Raw genomic sequence first — 25,535 nt, forward strand, 5'->3', positions numbered from 1 at the left:
GTAAAAATCTCCTTGACGTCGCATCTGGCCTTCCCACATTGAGTCCCGCCCTCCTCTGAGGTAACTTCCTATTACCGCGAGGGCGGGCGGGACTCAATGTGGGAAGGCCGGACGCGACGTCGAGGAGATTTTTACCAGCAGGGCAGACGCGAGGCGCTGCCTGCCACTCCGGCGCTGCAAAAAAAATTTTTAAGGTAGGACAGGGTGGGAGCAGGAGAACGGAGCGGGTAGGTGTGTCGGTCGGGTCGGGTGGGAGGGGGGATTCAGATGGGGGAGCTGAGAGGGGTGCTCAAAGGGGAGAAGGGGATTGGGGAGGGTGGGGGAGCCCAGATGCGGGTGCTCAGAGGGAAGAAGGGGATTGGGGAGGATAGGGGAGCCCAGATGCGGGTGCTCAGAGGGGAGAAGGGGATTGGGGAAGGGAGTGCTCAGATGGGAGAAGGGGTCTGAAGCTGGAACTGGGGTCTGACAAGGGGGCAGGAGGGAAAATAGGGCCATGCAAGGCATGTGGTGGATGAAGGGGGCCGGAACTGGGGGCTGAAAAGGGGCAGGGGCTGAAACTGTGGGGACTATGGGCTTTAAAGGGGAGAGGGAGAACTGGCTGGGGCTGAAGCTCGGAACTGGTGACAGAAAAGGGCTGGGGTTGAAACTAAGGGCTGAAAAGGGGACAGGGAGAAGTGGTTGGGGGCTGAAGCTCGGGACTGATGGGAGAAAAGGGCTATGGACTGGTGGGATAGTGGGGCTGAAAAGGGAGGCAGGAGGGAGATGTGGGCTGGGGCTGGAACTAGGGGCAGGTGGAACAAGGGGGCTGGAACTGGGGGCTGAAAAGAGGAGGCAGAGAGAGAGGGGACAGACCCTGGATGGAAGGGGGGAGGCATGAGGGAGGGCAGACCCTAGATGGATGGGAGAGGGAGGGCAGACGGATTGAAGGGGCAGAGAGAAAGTGCAGATGGTGGGTGGAAGGGGAGAGAGAAAGAGGGCACTGGGGCAAATGGTGGATGGAAGGGGAAGATAGAGGGCAGATGTGGATGGAAGGGAGGGAGAGAGAAATGGCACACTGGGCCAGATGGTGGATGGAAGGGGCAGAAATAGAGGGCAGATGTGGATGGAAGGGAGAGAGAGGGCAGCCAGTGGATGGAAGGGACATTAGAGAGGGCAGACACTGGATGGCAGAGAGAGCGAAGACAGATGCTGGATGGAAGGAAGACAGTGAAAAGAAGATGAGGAAAGCAGAAACCAAAGACAACAAACTGTAAATATATATTTTTATTATTTGCTTTAGGATATAGTATTGTAGCTGTGTTAATAAATGTTTATAAATAGAACATGTAATAAGGTAATCTTTTTATTGGACTAATTTTAATACATTTTGACTTAACTTTCAGAGAACAAAACCCCCTTCCTCAGGTCAGGATAGGATACTGTAACAGCACTATACTGTACTGACCTGAAGAAGGAGATTTTGGCCTCTGGAAGCTAAATGTATTAGTCCAATAAAATGGTATTATTTTATTTTCTGTATTTGTTTTATTTCTATTTGTTAATTTGTAAAGTGGTGATTGGTATTTGTTAGTTTTTTCAAATTGACATCTGCTGTCTTTATATTTTGCACAGTACTAGGGGACATTTTCTGTTTCTGTGGTGTTGCACTGTATGCAGAGTCTGGCATCGGGGGTTCAGTTTAATTTTTGTCTAAATAGAAAGTTTATGATTACTTATTCTATAGTGGATTAGGGTGTATTTGTGTTTGTGAAAAAGACATGGCTTTCAATTGGCATTGACTGTGCAGGATCGACGATCTGTACTATTCTTTCTGGTTTCGTTTTACAATAGGTGAATTGATGTTCTAGTGCTCACTGTAGTGTTTAAGATGCTTTCCTTTTTCTTGTGTAACTCGTAGAAATTACTGCTTATGGTATGGTAGAATTGCTCTATAGGTCCTGAGTGTTTTGTATTCTCGGTATGCCTAGTACTGGATTTTTTTTTTTTGGGGGGGGGGGGTGTTAAAAAATGACCGGCCCCGTGTGTCAACTACCCTAGCTACGCCACTGCTTAAGATTATTATGATCACTCCCAAGTCCCACTCTTCTTTTGTGCACAGAAGTACTTCATCCCTATATACCCCTCCCTCAAGGTTTGCAGCATTTTTTTTTTTAGTATTAAATCTTAGCTGTCAAATTCTAGACCATTCTTCAAGCTATCTATGCCATCCAGGGTGTATACCCTATTGCAGATTTTGGTATCATCTGTAAAGAGGCAAACCTTACTGACAGCCTTTTGGCAATATCACCAGTTTAGGGGGGTAAAGTACTTTTGTGTACAAAAGATGAGCGGGCTTGTGTGTGATCAATATGATGATCATAAGGTGGTGAGTCTCCTTCAAATGAAAGGAAGCTGAGAAATGAGGGGGGACAGGGATGAAGGACAAACATGAGGAAATACTTCATAGAAAAAGTGGTGAATTCATAGAATGGCCTCCTGATGGACATAATGGAGACAAAGACTGTACCTGAATTCAAGCAAGCTTGGTACAAAATACATAGGATTTTGAAGGGAAAGGAAGAGATATTAGATGGCATGGATGGGCAGACTAAATAGACCATATGCAGGCATATTTTCAAAGCACTTAGCCTTCCAAAGTTCCATAGGTTTCTATGGAACTTTGGAAGGCTAAGTGCTTTGAAAATGAGCCCCCATATTGTCTTTATCTACCTTCGTGTTTTTAAGTTCTTTCTCTGCCTCATGATTACAGAGTTGATCTAGGCAATACTTTCAGGCCAATGGAGATCTTTTGGCAGAACTGACACTCAGCCTGGTTATGGTCACATCCAGACAGATCAGGAATTTAAAATGGATTTTGACGTTGTAAATTTTTCTACCGCACTGAGAGCATGGCCAGAACCCAATGTCAGAAACACTTTCCACAGGGTAAAAAAAAAAAAATAATAATAATAATGAAAATAAATATTTATTTATTTTAAAGAAACAACGATCACCTTCAGTTACGGAGTAAACTTTTCACATCCATCCAGCAGATCAGATCAGGGGAAAAAAAACTGAAGAACCGCGGAGAGAGATTTACACAGTTCTGAACTCTGGGAAGGCTGTTCCATCCAAGTAGCATGTGATTATATCACCCACTTGTGTCTAATTATATCCTGCTTATTTTTTTTTTTTTTTCCAATAATTTTTATTGATAAACGACAGAATAAACATTACTTCCTTAATTCAAAGTGGACATTTGAATATTTCCTTATATCCTGCTTATTGACAGAAAAATACCTGCTACTTTTATGAGGAATAAAATTATAAAAGAAAAAAAAAAAGTCTTAAGGTACATGTAACTGCTAATTGAATTAAAAACAAAAACAATCCCTCTTTTTTGCCACTATTGCTGCTTTTAGTATGTAAAATAGGAAAATGAATTTTTTTTGTTGGCATATCTTCCTTCCTAGGCAAATTTCAATTTGATTGTAATATAATGAAAGAATAAATTTAAGGAGACCATCTTATCAAAACCCACTCATTCCTTTTATATACATAAGAGCACATGCAGAACTAAACAGCATGCATTCACGTGCATAGCAATAAAATGCGAGCCTTACCCGAACTTTGCAGGTGTGATAACAGTCCCCACATAGGCTGAGCACAGGCTTCCAGTTCAGCTGCAAATGCTGCATAGTAGGTCTGAGATTCAAACTCCACATGTCATTGAGTTCTCGCTTATTCAAATTCATACCTGAAAAAAGTGTTGCAGCCAAACAAAATAAACTTATTGTTTTGCACCTAACAAATTATTATGTGTTGAGAAAATTCAGAAAAGGCCATCATTGGTGGATGGATCCCAAAATATCATGGAAATAACTTTGTAATACGAAGAAGGCTCAAGTATCTGCAAATTGCCTGGAATCAAAAAGTCAAATCACATAGAATTCATATATTCTGTTACAAAATCAATATTTATGATCACTTGTAACATTCAGTGTTTCAGGGGTCTCCAAATCCAGTTCTCAAACAGGATGGTTTATGGTTTATTCTGGTTTTGATATACTGCTCTCAATGAACTTGTCAGAACAGTTATTAAATTAAGGAAAAGGAAAAAGGAACTCCAATGTCAGATAGTAAAAAAGTATCTAGACATTCATACCAAAATAATAATAGGGACAGATAAATATATTATACGTTCAATAAAATACACACACACATATCAGTCAACAAATATGCACTCCTAAGTAAAACAGATACAATCATGCATCTAAGTGTATGTGTGGTGGTTCTTCCTTCCCAAGGCCTAAGGTGTTGTCAGGCCAAAAGCCTGAGTATAGAAACAGGCCTTCAAGGATGCCCTAAACCTTATGTTTGAGCTTGACTTCGAGGGATCAGGGAGAGTATTCTATAACAATGGACAAACTTAAAAGAATATGGAATACTGATAGTGATACACCGGGGGGGGGGGGGGGGGGGGGCAGTCATGAACGGGAGGATAGTGGGAGGAGGAGGGGTAGGAGGGTGGGGTGGAAGGGTTGGGTAGGGGGAAAAATACAATGTTGATTAAGTATTACAGATGAGTTTGAGGAATTTTGGAGAGTTGGTAGCCTTGTGGCTGCAGTTAAGTGTATTGTATGATTTTCTTTATTAAAAAGTTGAATAAAAACAATCAAACAATGGAGCTACAAAAAAAAAAGCACTAGATCATGCTAATGTATCTAGCTAAAGATGGCAGTGGGAGGATAAGATGATGTTCATATTGGGAACAAAGTAGTCTGGTTTGTTAAATACAAGACAATTAAAGAAGATTGATACAGAGGAACCTCCATATAGAGGGCCTTATAAGCAAGGACCAGTATCTTACCTGAATTCTGAACTGGATAGGAAACAGTGATAATGCATAAAGGTTTTACAGAGTAAAATTGACAGACACAGCAGAGAAGTCTAATAGCTGTATTCTGTAACATTTGTAAACTTTTTAAATTGCAGGTTGTTATTTCTGCATAAATAGTATTGTAATAATTGAGTCTAGAAATAAGTAATGCCTGAGTCAACATGTGAAAAGAAGCATCACTGAAGTAGTATTTAATAAACCATAGTTGTCATAATAAAAAAAAAGAAAAATCCTCTCCCCCCCCCTCACTGAGCTGTAAAAGATTTCCACAATGAATATGAATGAGATCTATTTACAGGATTGTCCCTCTTGTAACATAGTAACATGGTAAATGACGGCAGAAAAAGACCTGCATGGTCCATCCAGTCTGCCCAACAAGACAAACTCATATGTGCTACTTTTTGTGTATACCCTACTTTGATTTGTACCTGTCCTCTTCAGGGCACAAACCGTATAAGTCTGCCCAGCACTATCCCCGCCTCCCAACCACCAGCCCCGCCTCCCACCACCAGCTCTGGCACAGACCGTATAAGTCTGCCAGCACTATCCCCGCCTCTCGCCACCGGCTCTGCCACCCAATCTCGGCTAAGCTCCTTAGGATCCATTCCTTCTGAATAGGATTCCTTTATGTTTATCCCACGCGTGTTTGAATTCTGTTACCGTTTTCATTTCCACCACCTCTTGTGCTTATTCATTGAGGAAATCCTGAGAACCTGACTGGGTTGTGAACCTTGGGGACTGATTTGCAGAGCCCATGATCCGTTAGCTACCAAAATAAATAAATAAATTTCCCTAATGGTAACTAAAATCAATTAATATGCTTCACCTAAACCCAGACATCTAAATGAAGTAGTCTTCCTGGCTTTTCCTTTTCTATAAAATTTTCAAGCCAACACCCAACGAAAATATACATATAAAATTATGTTAATATGCTATTTCTAAAGGGAAGCAGAGAATAATGAACAGATACTTCAAAACCAGAAGAGAAAAACAGCAGCTCCTATGAGCTGACCAATGAAGTCTATGCTGAAGCCACAATCCCTACTAGCCAATAATGAAACTAAACAACCCCCACCCCTCCCAACTCGATGAGTAATCATCCAAAAACTGTTCATTGCAAAACTTGAGTGAGTACTGTATTATATAGAGTGCATTCAGCCTCCCAGAGACCCAGGAATCCAACCTTCTACATTTAACTCAGTTTTGCAATCACCATTACTGGCCCTTGCTTCAATTCTCCATCACAAAAGTAGTTTTTGAAATATTTGCCTACAGTTAGGATGCACAGAAAGCCCAAGCAGAGAGATTCAGAATATGTTAAACAAAAAGAGGCATACCCTGAAAAAAGGATACAAAATTCATCCAGGTCACAAGAAGGCCATGATCCTCCAAGAACTTCTTAGCTACACTCTGATGTGAGAGAATGTTAATGAAATCACTAACAAGTGGCCAATAGGTGTTGTTCTTTAACAGTGCTTCACCACAGTTTACTACAACATGTAAACTGTTCTCTTCATCTAGGACAGAAATTGAAGCAATTAGGTACATACTTTGAACTAGCACTAGAACATACTACTGTTACAGCATCAGTTTGAAATACATTTATACAGTGCTGCTACTGGATAATCACACAAAACAATGGGAATAAAAGCTTCAATTAAGTTAAATCAATATGAACAAGTGGGGAGAGCATGCAGAGTATAAACCCATGTGTGTGAGTATATGAATATCTGTGTTGTCTATGGGTTGGTGGGTGTGGGGATGTGTATGTTTATGTGTACCTGTATGTATGTGTAGCTTTTAAGTTTGTGAATGCACAAGCATAGGATGGTGGGGGCAGCTGCAAGAATGATTTTATTTAAGGTTTTAATATCATCTTTCTGACTAAACACCAGTCAAAATGATTAACTAACTGATTTTTTTTTTTTTGTTCCTCTATAGAAAGATTAGAACAAGCACAACAAATCAAAAGCAAATGTCCATATACAATCCTCCACCACCATAAGGTGTAAAATCCAAATCTTGAAAAAAAAAAAAAAAAAAAAAAGGAACAGAAAAAACACAAAAATCAGCATACTACCTCCTTAACTCCCCTCCCCCACCACCAGGAAAAAAAAATCTGGCATTCCATAAAGGGATGAACAGGGAGGATGACATCTTGCTCAGGTCTTCGGACAACTATTCCAGTTTCACACCTGCTGTCCTAAATGGGCTAGTTCTCCACCTCGTTTTCCACAACTCCCCCACAGGTAGTGATATAAGTACTGTACTTAATGCTTTACCTGATCTCTTAATACAAAGGCTTCCAAATCCTTAAATGCCTTAAAAATCACTACTAAGAGCATACATAACCAATGTTCCCTAAAAGAAAACCAGTGTAATTTCCTTAAGGAAGGCCAAAGGCTCTCCTTTTTTCTCAAATCCTTTATCAGTCTAGTTGGCATATTTTGCACAATCTGCAGCTTGTTCCTCACCTAGCTGGTAGGCCCACATACAAAACATTACAATAATCCAGAGCAGATAACACCAACAACTGGGTAGCAATGTACATAAGCACTGCCATACTGGGACAGACCAAAAGGTCCATCAAGCCCAGTATCCCGTTTCAAATAGTGGCCAATACAGGTCACAAGTTATCTGGCAATATCCCAAACAGTAAAACAGATCCTATGCAGCTTATCCCAGGAATAAGCAGTGGATTTTCCAAATTTCACTTTAATAATAGTTTATGGACTTTTAAGAACTCGTTCAAACTTTATTTAAACCCTGCTATGCTAACTGCTTTTTACAACATTTTCTACCACATTTTCTGGCAACGAAATCCAGAGTTTAATTACAGTTTGAGTGAAGAAATATATTTAAAAAATTTCAAATTGCCTAACCAATGTTCCTAAGAGTTGCAAGTAGATTTTAAAAAGAAGAGGGGATAATAGGAATCCCTATGGGACCCCCAGGAACATGAACAGGTCTTTGACTACTGCTCGGCAAACTAGAGGAGTGTACAGGGATAGGGACAATGGGAAACCTGTGAAAATGCACAAGGATGGGGACAGGGAAGCCAGCAGATCAATATAACATCAGAAAGATTTTATTGAAGATACCGCATGTAAACAAATTGCCCGACACAGGCCGTGTTTCGCCCACCAAGGGCTGCGTCAGGGGCTACAATAAACATATACATATGTTCTTATATAGATATTTATTATATGTTGGGAATTGTATATATTTTTAAATACATATAATGCGTTTTTTTGTGATGAGATGATTTATTTATTTATTTGTATTAAGTGGTCCTTTCTATGTATACCACATACTTATTTATTCATGTTTAGATTTTATATACATGTATGTATAACATTTTATTATCATTTTATAGCTTATACATTATCTATTTGTTCATGAATATCTGAGAAACTATGGTGGTATGTTGTTTTTATATGTTAAGTATGTTGTTTTTATATTTTAAATATGATGTTTTATTTATTATAATTCAATCTGTTTGTTTATTGTAGCCCCTGACGCAGCCCTTGGTGGGCGAAACACGGCCTGTGTCGGGCAATTTGTTTACATGCGGTATCTTCAATAAAATCTTTCTGATGTTATATTGATCTGCTGGCTTCTTTTTCCATATTGGATTTTGCAGATCGCTTGCCTTGTTGTTTTTCAAGGATGGGGACAACAATGTCATTACTGCCAAGGTAAATGAGTGGGGGAGGGGAATGAGCCTCTCCGGCCACCTGGGTCCTTTTCTTCATTCAAAGACAGAGGACACAGTTAGAAGGGCTATAGTCAGGCCCTAGGCATTGAAGACACCAAGAACTTTACATAGTAACATAGTAGATGACGGCAGAAAAAGACTTGCACGGTCCATCCAGTCTGCCCAACAAGATAACTCATATGTGCTACATTTTGTGTATACCTTATCTTGATTTGTATCTGCCATTTTCAGGGCACAGACCGTAGAAGTCTGCCCAGCACTAGCCCCACCTCCCACCACCGGCTCTGTCACCCAATCTCCGCTAAGCTTCTGAGGATCCATTCCTTCTGAACAGGATTCCTTTATGTTTATCCCACGCATGTTTGAATTCCGTTACCGTTTTCATCTCCACCACCTCCCATGGGAGGGCATTCCAAGTATCCACCACTCTCTCCGTGAAAAAATACTTCCTGACATTTTTCTTGAGTCTGCCCCCCTTCAATCTCATTTCATGTCCTCTAGTTCTACTGCCTTCCCATCTCCGGAAAAGGTTAGTTTGCGGATTAATACCTTTCAAATATTTGAACGCCTGTATCATATCACCCCTGTTTCTCCAGGGTATACATGTTCAGGTCAGCAAGTCTCTTCTCATACGTCTTGTAACGCAAATCCCATACCATTCTTGTAGCTTTTCTTTGCACCGCTTCAATTCTTTTTACATCTTTAGCAAGATGGAAGCATAAAACCTCTGCAGCCAAATCAAATGACGCAATGGTGCCAAAAAAAGGGCAAGACACCAAAGAAAAACCCATGGAGTACACGGCCGAAGTCAAGCCCCAAAAATGGCCCAGTGATGCAGAAAAAAATAAAGGAAACTTATGAAGCCGGGGGGGGGGGGGGGGGGGGGGAGAAAGAAAGGTGAAGAGAACCCGAACACAGGCACGCAAAACAAAGTGCACAAAAAACAGAGCACTAAAAAATCGCCGAAAAGCACTCAAGAAGCTCTTCAGGCCGAGTTCTGAAGAGCAGGACAAAATGTTGACCACCCTTCACTACAGTAGAAAAACAACTGCGGTAACCACACTCTCACGGCGGGAGGGAAGGCACTCATTCATGCGCAGTGGAGCGTGGCCCACGTTCCACAAAGCTTTTAATTGCTTGTTACAAGCTCCGGATCGGGGCAACGTGGGATCAGATTACCCATCAGTGAGAATAGGTAGGCCTGCTTGTCCTCGGAGAAAGGGTAGTTATGAAGTAATTTCTGGGGGGTGGGGAAGAAAAGTGAACAGTGGCGAGGCAGCTTGAAAGAAGAAATTTCCTAACTGTTTCACTATATGTATGTTTCTATACTGCAGAAGCTGAATTTCTTTTCCCACAAAAACGCAATGGCCAATTTTGGAGAGAAGGCTTTTTTCCTGTAACCCCCAATCCAATCTGGGCCATTTTTGAACTCGACATGTCTTTTCATATTTCTGCTCGGTTAAATCCTGCTGAGTTAGCCAATCCCGGATATTCAGTGGCAGTTAACCAGGTTGTGCAACCAAATATCCAAACTAAATGGGTTAGGGGCAGAGTTATTGCACAGCTGCAATTTAACCAGTTAGCGGTGATATTCAGACCGCTAACCGGCGGAGTGACCACAAAGTTAAGACAGCAAAAGGGTGCCTTAACTTCATGCACAGAGTAACCAGACACTGGTCTGAATAATGGCCAGTACCCAGAACTTCCAGGTCAGTGCACATCCCAGATATTCAATACCAGGAGCCACACATGCCCTGTGCATTGAATAGGGTTAGGTCAGCCTGTAGATGGAAGCGACTAATTGCTGCTGGCTGAATATCTTTTCTCCCATAATCCTCGCCCGGTTGGCCGTGGAGGAGGTGCGGACTACTATTTTCACACTCTTGTAGATTTCAACCTCTTCTTCTACCTCAGTCTCACTATTTTTCTTCCTTCGAAGTCCACTCCATCCGTCTATTTGCTCCTCTGCCTCTCCGAGTAGCAGTCATTTATTGACCCCCTGATAAGTCCCTTTCTTCCTTTCTCACTGACTTTGATGCTTGGCTTTCCTTCTTTCTTGAACCTTCATCTCCTTCCCTCATTCTTGGGGATTTTAACATTCATGCTGATGATCCCTCTGACTCATGCTTCTCAGTTTCTTGCTTTAACATCCTCTTTCAATCTTCAACTGTGCTCCACTGCCCCCACTCACCAGAATGGCCACTGTCTTGATCTTATCTTCTTCTCAAACTGCTCACTCTCCAGTTTCTGTGCCTCAACTCTTCCCCTCTCTGACCATCATTTGACAACTTTCACACTTAAACACCCTCCTCCCCAGTCCCATCCAATCTTAACCAATACATTTAGGAATCTTCAGCCTATTGACCCTTCTACTCTGTCCTCCAATGTTTCAAATCTCCTCTCTACCACTATGTTATCCAAGTCTGTCAATGAGGCTGTCTCTTCCTATAATACTATTCTGTCCTCTGCTCTGGATACTCTTGCTCCTCCCATTCCCCGTTCTGTAAAACGTACCAAACCCCAGCCTCGGCTGACCTCTAGAATCCACTACCTATGTTCCTGTGCCTGCTCTGCGGAATGCCTTTGGCTGAAATCCCGTGCCCACGCTGACTTCATACATTTCAAATTCTTGCTGACCTCCTTCCAGTCTGCTCTTTTCCTTGCCAAACAGGACTATTACATCCAGTTGACAAATTCTCTTGGCTCAAACCCTCGACATCTCTTTGCCACAATGAACTCTCTCCTCAAAGTGCCTTCACCTCCAACTCCCCCTTCACTTTCTCCCCAGACTCTGGCTGAGTTCTTTCATAAGGTTCACAAGATTAAACTTGAATTCTCAACCAGGTCACCTCCAACTCTCCTTCCCTTAGCCCATTCTCTCAACCCTCCAACCCCTGCCTCCTTTTCTTCCTTTTCTGAAATCACTGAAGAGGAAACTACACATCTTCTTTCCTCCTCAAAACTACCTGTTCCTCTGATCCTATTCCCACCCATCTACTTAACCCTATCTCTCCTACTGTCATCCCTTTTATCTGTCATATCCTCAATCTTTCACTGTCCACTGCGACTGCTCCTGATGCCTTCAAACATGCCGTAGTCACACCACTCCTTAAAAAACCTTCATTGGAACCTACCTGTCCATCCAACTATCGCCCCATCTCCCTCCTCCCTTTCCTATCCAAGATACTTGAACGTGCTGTTCACCTCCGTTGCCTTGACTTTCTTTCATCTCAAGCTACTCTTGATCCACTTCAATCTGGCTTTCGCCCCCTTCATTCAACTGAAACAGCACTTGCTAAAGTCTCCAATGATCTGTTCCTGGCCAGATCCAAAGGTCTCTATTCTATCCTCATCCTTCTCGATCTATCTGCTGCTTTTGACACTGTTGATCACAGCCTACTCCTTGATACGCTGTCCTCACTTGGATTTCAGGGCTCTGTTCTTTCCTGGTTTTCTTCTTATCTCTCCCAGCGTACCTTTAGTGTATACTCTAGTGGATCCTCCTCTACTTCTATCCCACTGTCAATTGGTGTACCTCAGGGATCCGTCCTGGGACCTCTTCTTTTCTCCATCTATACTTCTTCCCTTGGTACTCTGATCTCATCCCATGGTTTTCAGTATCATCTTTACCCTGATGACTCCCAGATCTACCTCTCCACACCAGAAATCTCAGCCAAAATCCAGGTCAAAGTATCGGCCTGCCTGTCTGACATTGCTGCCTGGATGTCTCAGCGCCATCTGAAACTAAACATGACCAAGACTGAGCTTCTTATCTTTCCCCCTAAACCAACCTCTCCTTTTCCCCCATTCCTGTGGATAACACTCTCATCCTTTCTGTCTCATCAGTTCGCAACCTTGGGGTCATCTTCGACTCCTCCCTCTCCTTCTCTGCACATATTCAGCAGACTGCTAAAACCTGTCGTTTCTATCTCTATAATATCACCAAAATTCTTTCTTTTCTGAGCACACTACCAGAACCCTCATCCACACTCTTATCACCTCTCGCTTAGACTATTGCAACTTGCTTCTCACAGGTCTCCCACTTAGCCATCTCTGTCCTCTTCAATCTGTTCAAAATTCTGCTGCACGACTAATATTTTGCCAGGGTCATTATGCTCATATTAGCCCTCTCCTCAAGTCACTTCACTGGCTTCCTATCCGTTTCTGCATACAGTTCAAACTCCTCTTATTAACTTATAAGTGCATTCACTCTGCAGCTCCTCAGTATCTCTCCACTCTCATCTCTCCCTACATTCCTCCCCGGGAACTCCGTTCATTGGGTAAATCTCTCTTATCTGCACCCTTCTCCTCCACTGCTAACTCCAGACTCCGTTCCTTTTATCTTGCTGCACCATATGCCTGGAATAGACTTCATGAGCCGGTACGTCAAGCTCCATCTCTGGCAATCTTTAAATCTAAACTAAAAGCCTACCTTTTTGATGCAGCTTTTAACTCCTAACCCTTATTCACTTGTTCAGAACCCTTATTTTATCATCCTCACTTTAATATTCCCTTATCTCTTGTTTGTCCTAATTAGATTGTAAGCTCTGTCGAGCAGGGACTGTCTCATCATGTTCAAGTGTACAGCGCTGCGTACGTCTAGTAGCACTTTAGAAATGATAAGTAGTAGTAATATTACCCCCATAATGTCTGCATTATTGTGACTCAAGAACAGAATTTTTAATTCTATTTTTTTTTTTTTAAATAGACCCGTTTCAATTAAAACAAGGGTAATCATTGTAAGAATGAAAACTACACATTGTTATACTTGATGATGACGAACTTTTACAGCACTTTATTCAATAACCAATGGAGGAAAAACTAGCACAGAGGTTAACAGATAGCACCAAATCATCAAGAGGAGGCAAAAACTACCCACAATTTTAAATGTTCATTGTAATTCCCAAAAATTCAGATTAGCAATACTGCCTCCTGTAACAATAATGTCAAACTTCTTTCTCATAACTCAATGGAAGAACATCTTGCAGCCCAAACACCATCTTCTGAATGGAAGTTTTGTACAACTATTTGAAGTAATATAGTTAACAGTTATCAGTCCAGCTTTGCCAGTTTTTCCTCCCTACCCTCCAGTCTCCATCCCAGTGCTCACTGTGTCCTCTAGAGGCCTCCTTAAATCCTTGCATGAAGAATTCTCTATTCCCCATTTCTGTTAACCTAGCTCTGTATAGATTGAATCCACATTGTTCTTTTTGAGTCAGCTAAGGACACCTAAAAGAGCAAGGAACCATGGGCATAGTACAGCTCGAACTTCCTCAAAAGCCACATGGAACCAGGTTAAGTGATGTGACCGTGACACCCAGAATCATTGCTAGATTGCAGTCAGTTCACTTCAGAAACTCTGTCAGGAGAGAGACTCACTCAAATAGCATGCTGGGGGAAAAGGACAGTCATCCTTTCAATGATGTGACTAGTAAATCCTCTGCACAAGAACAACCTTATCATTCGATGAGGTCAGGCCATCTGCTGAAAAAAAACCCCTATGCAATATGCAGCTTATTTCTGCTGCTGCTGGTCCTCCCTCTGTCCTGGCACCGTGACATTTCTCATCTTACTGAGTCCTGACAACAGCCCTCACAGCACCATACATGGAACAGGGCCCATGATAAGAGCACCAGGGAGAGACTAGTAAACTGGAAAGAGGAAGAAGAAAATCTGCCCTTTGAAGGAAGAGTGTGTGCAAATAGGGGAGAGGTAGAAACAAGTAATTCATCCTAATCAGTACCCCAAATACTCTACAACTCAATGACAGATTAAATTAGTACTTTGAAAATCATTACTTTTGAATAATTACAAGGTCTTCGGGTCAACAGGAAGAACAAGAACATGTCTCAACCTGTCCCTCACAATCTAGAGCTAAATGATAAAGTTACTAGAACATAAAACATTTGAAACATAACAGAAAATGTATATTCCATCACAGTCTTGGAGCTATTAAAAAAAAATTTTTAAACTAGAAGACCAAGAAAAGTGCAGCTGAAGAGCCAGAGGTACAGAAAGGTAACTGTATTCAAAAGGCAACACTGTATTAAGAAGCACTGAACATCAATGATGAAAGATGAAGTCACTTACCTTGCAGCTCACTCTTAATAAGGCAACTTTCCATCATGTACAGCAGCACAGTGACCATAACATCCAGGAGCTGGCACTCTTCTGTCACCTGGCGTGCTAGCTCCTCATTGCTAAACAGCTGAACACTGATATGCACAATTCTGTTGGACATGGTATCTGACTCATGACTTTTCTTCAGGGTCTTCATGATGAATGCATAGTGCTGAACAAAGGTTTTTGTAAAAGCAATCTGAAAATTAAAAAAAATTTGCAATTAAGCCAATCATTACCAGCTACTACTACTTAAAGCAGGGTTTTTCCTGTTTGGGAAGATGGGATAACCACTTCTACTTGTTTAGTCCAAAATCTCAAGGCGAAAGCCATGAACAACTCCTGAGGAAATTAGAAAGTCATGGGAAAAGAGGCAGGATTAATAATGGTCAGTATTTTCAATGGAGAAGGGAAGATGGTGGGGTTCCCCATGGGTCTGTATGGACTGCTGCTTTTATCATGTATAAATGATCTAGAGATGGGAATAATTAGTGAGATAATTAAATTTGTTGATGACACAAAGTTATTCAAACTTGTTAAATCTCAAGAGGACCTTAAGAGACTGGGAGACTGGGCATCCAAATAGCAGATGACAGTTTACGTCAACAAGTGCAAAGTGATGCACGTACGAATGAGGAACCAAAACTATAGCTACAAGATGCAAGGCTTCACATTAGGAGTCACCATCCAGGAAAAGGATCTAGGTATCATCCTTGATGATAAATTGAAACCCTCTGCTCACTATGCAGCAGTGGCTAAGCAAGCCAATAGAATGCTAGGAATTACTAATAAAGGAATAAGGAGCAAACCAGATTATTATAGTGCCTTTGTATCACTTCATGGTGCAACCACACCTTGAATATTGATGCAATTTTGGTCGCATCATCTTTAAAAAAAAAAATATATATATATATATATAGCAGAATTGGAAAAGGTACAGAGAAGGGCGACAAAAATAATAAAGAGGAAGGGACAACTTCAGTGGTGTGCTGGAGCAGGCTCTCACAGGCTCTCGAGAGCCGTTTCTTAAGTTTTTAAGAGTTTTGGGAGCCGGTTCTCCATGGCTACTTTAACAAATTGATCCCAAAATGTGGGCTTGGGCCCCTCCTAATTCTCTTTTACTTTGCTGGCAAGAGAGAGCCCCCTGTTAACAATTTACCAGCACACCCCTGGACAACTTCCCTATGAAGAAAGGCTAAAGGGGCAAGGGCTCTTCAACTTGGTGAAGAGACGGCTGATGGGAGATATGATAGCAGTCTATAAAATATTGAGTGGAGTGGAAATGGTTGAGATGAAATCACTTGTTTACTCTTCTCATAAATACAAGGACTAGGGGGCACGCAATGAAGCTACTAAGTAGTAAATTTAAAACAAATCAGAGAAAATATTTCTCTACTCAACGTGTAATTAAACTCTGGAATTTGTTGCCAGAGAATGTGGTAAAGCGAAGATACATACCTGTAGCAGGTATTCGCCGAGGACAGCAGGCTGATTGTTCTAACGATTAGGGTGACGTCCATGGCAGCCCCAGGACGGAAATCTTCCTAGCAACAAACTTTGCTAGAGCCTTCGAGCGCAAGGGCACACGTGGCCATCTTTCCGCCTGTCGCGCGAGAGTCCTGCTTTAGTTACATTAGAAAGCAATAACAAAGATAAAGGACATCTCCAAAGGGGAAGCGGGCAGGATTGTGAGAACAATCAGCCTGCTGTCCTCGGAGAATACCTGCTACAGGTATGTATCTTCGCTTTCTCCGAGGACAAGCAGGCTGCTTGTTCTCACGATTGGGGTATCCCTAGCACCCAGGCTCACTCAAAGCAACAAAGAAGGTCAATTAGGCCTCGCAACGGCGAGGACATAACAAGGATTGACCTATGAAGCAGAACATCTAACTGAGAGTGCAGCCTGGAACAGAATAAAAATGGGCCTAGGGGGGTGGAGTTGGATTCTAAACCCCAAACAGATTCTGCAGTACCGACTGCCCAAACCGAATGTCGCGTCGGCTATCCTGCTGGAGGCAGTAGTGAGATGTGAATGTGTGGACTGATGACGTCGCAGCCTTGCAAATCTCTTCAATAGTGGCTGACTTCAAGTGGGCCACCGACGCTGCCATGGCTCTAACACTATGAGCCGTGACATGACCCTCAAGAGTCAGCCCAGCTTGGGCATAAGCTAGCCAATTGGAAATGCTGCATTTCCCGATGGCGACTCCCCTCCTGTTGGGATCAAAAGATACAAACATTTGGGCGGACTGTCTGAAGGGGCTTGTCCACTCCAGGTAAAAGGCCAATGCTCTCTTGCAGTCCAAGGTGTGCAACTGACATTCAGCAGGGCGGGTATGAGGACGGGGAAAAAATGTTGGCAAGACAACTGACTGGTTCAGATGGAACTCCGACACAACCTTCGGCAGAAACTTAGGCTGAGTGCGGAAGACTACTCTGTTGTGATGAAACTTGAGATAAGGAGCATGTACTACCAAGGCTTGAAGCTCACTGACCCTACGAGCTAAAGTAACCGCCACCAAGAAAACGACCTTCCAGGTCAAGTACTTCAGATGGCAGGAATTCAGAGGCTCAAAAGGAGGTTTCATCAGCTGGGTGAGGACAACGTTGAGATCCCATGACACTGTAGAAGGTTTGACAGAAGGCTTTGACAAAAGCAAACCTCTCATGAATCGAACAACTAAAGGCTGTCCAGAGATAGGCTTACCCTCTACACGATAATGAAAAGCACTAATCGCACTAAGGTGAACTCATACGGAGTTGGTCTTGAGACCAGACTCTGACAGGTGTAGAAGGTATTCAAAGCAGGGTCTGTGTAGGACAAGAGCGAAGATCTAGGGCCTTGCTGTCACACCAGATGGCAAACCTCCTTCATTTAAAAGAGTAACACCTCTTCGTGGAATCTTTTCTGGAAGCAAGCAAGACTCGGGAGACATCCTCAGAGAGACCCATGGAGGCGAAGTCTAAGCTCTCAACATCCAGGCCTTGAGAGCCAGAGACTGGAGGTTGGTATGCAGAAGCGCCCCCTCGTTCTGAGTAATGAGGGTTGGAAAACACACCAATCTCCACGGTTCTTCGGAGGACAACTCCAGAAGAAGAGGGAACCAAATCTGACGTGGCCAAAAAGAAGCAATCAGAATCATGGTTCCGCGGTCTTGCCTGAGTTTCAGTAAAGTCTTCCCCACCAGAGGTATGGGAGGATATGCTTACAGAAGGCCCTTCCCCCAATGAAGGAGAAAAGCATCTGTCATGGGCCTGAACAGAACTGAGGGACTTTGTGATTGATCTGAGTGGCAAAAAGATCGACCAAGGGAGTGCCCCACGCTTGGAAGATCTTGCGCACCATGCCCGAGTTGAGCGACCAATCATGAGGTTGCATGATCCTGCTCAACCTGTCGGCCAGACTGTTGTTTATACCTGCCAGATACGTGGCTTTGAAAAACATGCCGTGACGGCAAGCCCAAAGCCAGATCTGAACGGCTTCCCAACACAGGGGGTGAGATCCGGTGCCCCCCTGCTTGTTGATGTAGTACATGGCACCCTGATTGTCTGCCTGAATTTCAATAATTTGATTGGACAGCCGATCTCTGAAAGCCTTTAGAGCGTTCCAGACCGCTCGCAACTCCAGAAGATTGATCTGAAGATCTGATTCCTGGAGGGACCAAGCTCCTTGAGTGTGAAGCCCATCTACATGAGCTTCCCACCCCAGAAGGGATGCATCCGTTGTCAGCACTTTTTGAGGCTGAGGAATTTGAAAAGTACGTCCCAAGGTCAAATTGGATCGAACTGTCCACCACTTAAGGGAATTGTGAAATTCGGTTGACAGCTGGATCCCATCCTCTAGATTCCCTGCAGCTTGATACCACTGGGAAGCTAGGGTCCATTGAGCAGATCTCATGTGAAGACGGGCCATGGGATTCACATGAACTGTGGAGGCCATGTGGCCCAGAAGTCTCAATATCTGCCGAGCTGTGATCCGCTGAGACGCTCTGGCCATGGAAACTAGAGACAGAAGATTGTCTGCTCCCGTCTCGGGGAGATAGGCGCGAGCCGTCTGTGAATCCAGCAGAGCTCCAATAAATTCCAGTCTTTGAACAGGAAGAAGATGGGACTTGGGGTAATAACAAACCGAGTAGCTCCAGCAGTTGAATAGTCATCTGCATGGACTGTAGAGCTCCTGCCTCCGAGGTGTTCTTCACCAGTCAATCCCAGTCCACTGCCAGGCATTTTGTAAATGCAGACGCGAGACCAAAGGGCAGCACACAATACTGGAAGTGCTGCGCTCCCAGACGGAATCGAAGATACTTCCTGTGAGCTGGAAGTATCGGGATGAGTGTATAAGCGTCCTTTAAGTCCAGAGAGCATAGCCAATCGTTTTGCTGAATCATGGGGAGAAGGGTGCCCAGGGAAACCATCCTGAATTTTTCTCGGACCAGGTACTTGTTCAGAGTCTAAGGGTCTAGGATGGGATGCATCCCCCATTTTCTTTTGCACAAGGAAATACCTGGAATAGAATCCCAGCCCTTTCTGCCCTGGTGGAACAGGCACGATTGCATTGGCGCTGAGAAGGGCGGAGAGTTCCTCTGCAAGTACCTGCTTGTGCTGGAAGCTGAAGGACTGAGATCTCAGTGGGCAATTTGGAGGTTTGGAGATCAAATTGAGGGAGTATCCTAACCAAACTATTTGGCGAACCCACCGATCGGAGGTTACAAGAGGCCACCTTTGGTGAAAAAATTTTAACCTCCCTCCGACCTGTAGATCGTCTGGCACGGACACTTTGATAGCGGCTATGCTCAGCTGGAGCCAGTCAAAAGCCCGTCCCTTGCTTTTGCTGGGGAGCTGCAGGGGCCCGTCTGGGCACACACTGTTGACGCGAACAATCGGGCTGAGCCTGAGAAGGCTGTCAGAAAGGAGGATTGTACCTACGTCTATTGTAGGCATAAGGAGCACTCCTTCTTCCCCGGAAAAAACATCTACCTAATGAGGTAGAAGCTGAAGGCGCCCGGCGGGAGAGATTGTCCATAGAGGTTTCCCGCTGACCCCCCCCCCCCCCCCCGGCAAGGGACATCCGCAAGCCGCTGCTGGACTTGATTGTCCAGGTCAGAGGCACGCAGCCATGAGAGTCTGCTTATCACTATACCTTGAGCAGCGACTCTGGATGCAACATCAAAAGAGTCGTAAGCACCCCTGGACAGGAATTTACGACACGCCTTCAGCTGCCTGACCACCTCTTAAAAAGGCCTGGCATGCTCCACAGGGAGCTTGTCCACCAAGTCCGCCCGTTGTTTTACATTGTTCCACATGTGGATGCTTGTGTAGAGCTGGAATGACTGAATCTTGGACATGAGCATAGAGGACTGATAGGCCTTTCTCCCAAACGAGTCAGAGTCCTAGATTCCCCGCCCCGGGGGCGCCGAGGCGAAATCTCTAGTACTCCTGGCCCTCTTGAGAGCGGAATCCACAACCATAGAGTCGTGAGTTAACTGCAACTTCATCAACTCAGGTTCTCCATGAACCCAATACTGGGACTCAGCTTTTTTAGGGATGGTGGGGTTAGTTAGTGGTTTCCTCCAGTTCCTCAGCAGTGTCTCTTTAAGGACATTATGCAGGAGAACAGTGGATGATTCCATAGGTGGAGAAGGATAGTCTTCGAGCATCTCAGTCCTGGGCTCCTCCTCAGTTACCACAGGGAAGGGAATAGCCACAGACATTTCCTGGACAAATTAAGAGAAAGAAAGACTCTCCGGAGGAGAAAGCTTTCTTTCTGGCGAAGGAGTAGGATCAGAGGGAAGACCACAAGACTCCTAAGAAGAGAAATATCTGGGATCTTCTCCTTCATCCCATGAGGTATCCTTCTTGGTATCAGACAAGAGTTCTTGAACTGCAGTCCGAAACCAGGCCCGTCTTGACGCCGAGGAACTATGTCCCCGATGGCGGTGCCAAGAAGTCGACCCCCGTGCCACCAGTGATGAAGCTCCCTCCATCAATGTTGACGTCGGAGACCTCACCACAGGCCCAGAGCCAGCTGCCGCTTCCATCAACGGTGCCGAAGGTGCAAGCACCTCCAGCACCGAACAGGCTGATGCAGCAACCTTTCCAGCAAACCTGGGAGAATGGCTCGGATGCACTCGTCCAGAGTCGCTGTCGAGCAAGGCTGCGGGGTCAGTGCAGGAACCAGGTCCAGAATCTGTGGAGGTCGAGGAGGTGGTACCAGGCTGTCCGAAGACCGACGAACCAACACCTCCTGAATGGAGGGTGAGCGCTCCTCCTGGTGTCGGCGCTTCACGGGTGCCGAATCCTTCAACGCCCTGGAGCTCCCGGTAACGTGCTTAGAAGGAGACCGATGATGATGCTTCTTCGCCTTCGCTCGATGCACGTCATTGATACTCCTCTGTACCGACGAGGAGGACATGGAATCCACACACCTCCTCAGGGTCGGGTCCGAGAGTGGTCGGTCCCATCGGGCCTACACAGCAGGAGTCTTCGAGACAGGTGGGGACCCACTCAACGGCTCACTGCTCCCAGTGTGTGGTCTCCGGTCAGCCATTACCTGCGCTCCTGAGGTCGATGCCATCTCCGGTGCCGATATCAAAGCCGCCGACCGCGGTACCGATGTTGACGTTGACAGCGAAGAACCGGGCGAAGCTCCAAAAAGACGATCCCGAAGAGCTTGTCTTGACACCTGTGTCCGCTTTTTCAAGCTAAGACACAACTTACATGCGTCTGGGCGATGGTCGGGTCCAAGGCACTGAAGACACCACGCGTGAGGGTCAGTACCCAAGATCGCTCGGTTGCTCAGAGTACACTTCTTGAAGCTGCTGGGCATCCTCAATGACATGGACGGAAAAATAGCGGCGGTGAAATCTAAATTCTCGATGGTGCCAAAAAATAAAGGCATAAAAATAAGAGAAACGCGGACGGGAGCGAAAGAAAACTTACAAGGACCAAAAACTTAGAAAAAAGGGTCTTTTTTTTTTCTTTTTTAATTTAAGGAATACAACGTAAAAGAAAAAGAAAAAGAAAATGAGGGAAAAGGAAACGAAAAACTGAAAAAATACATGAAGGCTTTTTCAGGGCGAACGGAGAGTGACCGCAAGCAGTCACTCCCTTACCGCAGAGAAAAAAAAACTAAAGTGGGACTCTCGCTCGACAGGCAGGAAGATGGCCACGCGCCCGCGCGCTCGAAGGCTCTAGCAAAGTTTGTTGCTAGGAAGATTTCCGTCCTGGGGCTGCCGTGGATCTCACCCTAATCGTGACAACAAGCAACCTGCTTGTCCTCGGAGAAAAGCAGTTAGCTTTGCAGGGTTTAAAAAAGGTTTAGATAATTTCCTAAAATAAAAAGTCCGTAAGTCATTAGGATGGAATTGGGAAAACTCTAGGATAAGCAGTACAACATCTGTTTTATTCTTTTGGTATATTGCCAGGTACTTGGAAACAAGATACTGGCAAGGGCTTGATGGACCTTTGGTCTGTCCCACTACAGCAAGGCTTATGCTTATGTTGTAATTCTACACCACTTTATGGACTCACGTCCTTAATTCATACCAAGCGGAAAAACAAGTCCCTTCTCAAAACACTTGCCATGAAATTTAAAACTGTATTCTAAATAGCACTGCATCACATCATCAGGACCCTCAGCTTCCCACATTTTTGCAGCAGGGGCCACAACACTCTATCCACAGAATTCCTCATTCCCTGCAAAATCACTGCAGAGACAGATCTGGAGAATCTGTAATGGCAGTGCCAACCGCAATCTCATCTTCCTCCCAATATAGCATTATGTGGTACAGTTCTGGCAGCACCCTAGAAACTCAAGCTATAGCCTCCTCCTCTGCTTCCCAGATGGACTGCTACACTTTGAACTGCACAGCTTGCCAATGCCCACTCTTTTTTGCTGCAGTCAAGAGGATTGGGGGAGAGGGAAGCACAAGGAAAGGTGAACAAGCGAACTGATATGAGAGCCAGGTAGGAAGGATGGACTGCTACACTTTGAACTGCACAGCATGCCAATGCCCACTCTTTTTTTCTGCAGTCAAGAGGATTGGGGGAGGGGAAGCGCAAGGAAAGGTGAACAAGCGAATGGATATGAGAGCCAGGTAGGAAGGAAAGCAAGCACATGTGGTGGGGCAAGGGGAGATCAAGTGAAGGGGCTGTGGAGTGCGACAGAGAAGGGACCAGTATCCATTCTCTCTGATGATAGATTCCCTCTTATCCCCTTCTCCACATCTCCTCAATCCCTTCTCCTTTCCTTATTCTCTTATCCCCCTTCTCCCTTCCCAAGACTAATTACAAGAATCCCTCCCCTCCCCCAACAAAAAAACTCAAATCAACTCGGCATATAAGAAAAGCTAGAATATGACTTCTGATAAGTTTTTAAAAAGCGGCATAGTTTAACATACAAATATGCCACAGAATTGCCACAGAATTTTTGAAAAATCTGCTGCTGAATTTGCAAGTTTGCCACAGGAAACCAGTAGCTACGATCATAGTTTTAATGCTACAACTATGGAAGAAATAGCTCCCTCATGTTCCGCCTACGCATTTTTCTAAGGAAACCTATTCTTGATGTAAAACCACATTTGTGGAGAAGAAAGGTAGTTTATCCATTCAACAGGGGCTTCAGTAAATTATCATTACTACTGGACATAAGCAGCAGCCCCAATTAGAATCTACAGTTTTCTACATACACTCAGCCATATCACTGAGCTAAGAGAACAGCTCCCTTAGGTTAGGAGGAGCATCATACTAGTTTAGCTTGCTTACTAATATTCCATCTGAACATTCAACTGTTCACAATCTCCAATGATTACTTCTGCTAATGTGATGATCAACAGACTCCATTCAATATGGCTTCATTCCCTCCCACCCCACACAAAGGCAGAAAGAGTCAAGTTGTGGTTTTTCAGAAGGGGGAAAGGGGCAGTTCAGTGTTGTTTTTTTTCTTTTTTTTTTTTTTATTCTCACTGATATACCTCCACTATCAAAGGCCATCCTGCTTGTATGTGGGAGTAGAAAAGAAAAACCACTGAAGATGTGAAGGATTAGAAATTGTATAGATGCCATGACAAATGTTACATATCAATTTAAAGTGTTCTCACTATTTAATATACAAAAAGAGCTTTATTACATTGCATCCTATCTACATTGTTTTCTGGATCATTTTCCTTCTACACTGTTAAAAAATTTCATTGGGTTCTTTGGTGAATGGGTCACTGAAGGACAGTTCTCTATAGGTTCAGCTAAAATAATCTCTCGTTGTCCTCAGGGTTGAAAAGGGGATCTTTAATCTAAGCTCTTGTTACCATCCAATTTCAAATATCCCTTTTTAGAGTACAATTATTGAAAAGGCTGTGGGGGAGAAGATGAGTGAGTTTTTGGAAAAAGTCATAATTGCTTATATAGGACAAGCTGGTTTTTGTAACAGCTCTGGCACCAAATCTGCCCTTCTGGTAAATAGGGATCTAGTGATCACTTTTTGGGCAAGTAATGATTCAGTGTTACTGGTTTTATTAAATTTGTCCAGTGCCTTATTGTTTGGACAGATGTTGGCAGCTGGGTCTAATTGGCCAAGTGTAGCAATGGATAAAATAACTTTTACCAGAGTTGGAAGGTGGCTATAAATAATGAGGTTTCAATAGTTCATAAAATAACCTGCGAGTACCACAAGGTTCATCATTTTTATCTCCTCTAATATTTTTTGTACACTTGGGGGTTCACCACATACCTTTATGACGGTACATAGGTGGTAGTTTCCCTGGGGACGAACCCAGATAAACGCCATCACATTTCAACTATTGTTTAGCTAACATAACAAACTTGCTAAAAAGCAGTTACTTAATGATCAATTGTCAAAAGACATATTAGGCTGGATTAGCAATCTATTAAAAAAAAAAAAAAAAAACAAGAATAGAGGACTTCATAATTCCTCCTCCTCCTTGAGAAGTGAAACTTTTGGAAGTTCAGCTACACAAGGGTATTACTTTGAACCTTAGATTCAGCCAGTTTTTTCAAGTGTGTGTCTTGAAAAGCAGGTGCATCGTTGTAGCTTCAAGCTACACTTGTCATTAGCAACATTGTTTACTGTAATGTGCTTTATGCTGTGGTTCCAAGGAAGGTAGTGAGGACAAAACACTGCTGCAACAGCAGTGACAGGCAGTTGTGGTACAAGTACACACTGCTGGTGCTATTCAGGGTTTACACCATATACAATTACAAACCTATGCTTTCTAAGCTGAGAGAGAGAGAGAGAGAGAGAGACAGAGAAAGAAAGAAAGAGAAAGAAAACAATGGTAATATATAGAAATAAAACAAAACATAGAAAAGAAAATAAGATACCTTTTTTACTGAACTAGCTAATGCATTTTTTTGATTAGTGTTCAAAGGTAACTCTTTTAATTCCTATTTATTACGAGTGGACCAACACGGCTACTACATCACTTTACTACGGATACAATCAAAGTGATTTTACATATTGTCTACATCTACTTTATTGTGTACCTGGGGGCAACAGAGGGTAAAGTGACTTGCCCAGTCACAAGGAGCTGCAGTGCAGTGCGAATCGAACCCAGTTCCTCATTCTCAGCATCACATAAGCAGGACCCTCAACCTCCCATATTAGTATCAAAAGTCTGGACTAAGATTTACCTTCTGGTAGTCCACCATAAAAATACAATATTAGTATTGAAGAGGTCTTTTGAAAGCTTGGACTTGCACTGGGACATACTGCAAGTGGTACATACAGGCTGCATTATGGATTGCTACAAAGACATTATGCTATTTCCCGTCTTTCTCTATTCTATTCTTTTCTTTTTTTTTTTT

General features: G+C 43.6%; 1 protein-coding gene across 1 annotated transcript in view; it reads right to left on the reverse strand.

Annotated features, from left to right (window-relative positions):
* The window catches only part of UBR3 (ubiquitin protein ligase E3 component n-recognin 3), a 686,242-nt gene that overhangs the window by 520,828 nt on the left and 139,879 nt on the right, over positions 1-25,535 (reverse strand). The window contains 5 exon segments of the mRNA XM_030210854.1: positions 3,603-3,614; positions 3,616-3,707; positions 3,710-3,736; positions 6,217-6,396; positions 14,688-14,916. Coding sequence (XP_030066714.1) covers positions 3,603-3,614; positions 3,616-3,707; positions 3,710-3,736; positions 6,217-6,396; positions 14,688-14,916 — 540 coding nt within the window.

This window comes from Microcaecilia unicolor, chromosome 7, assembly GCF_901765095.1.
Source record: "Microcaecilia unicolor chromosome 7, aMicUni1.1, whole genome shotgun sequence".
Lineage (NCBI taxonomy): Eukaryota > Metazoa > Chordata > Amphibia > Gymnophiona > Siphonopidae > Microcaecilia > Microcaecilia unicolor.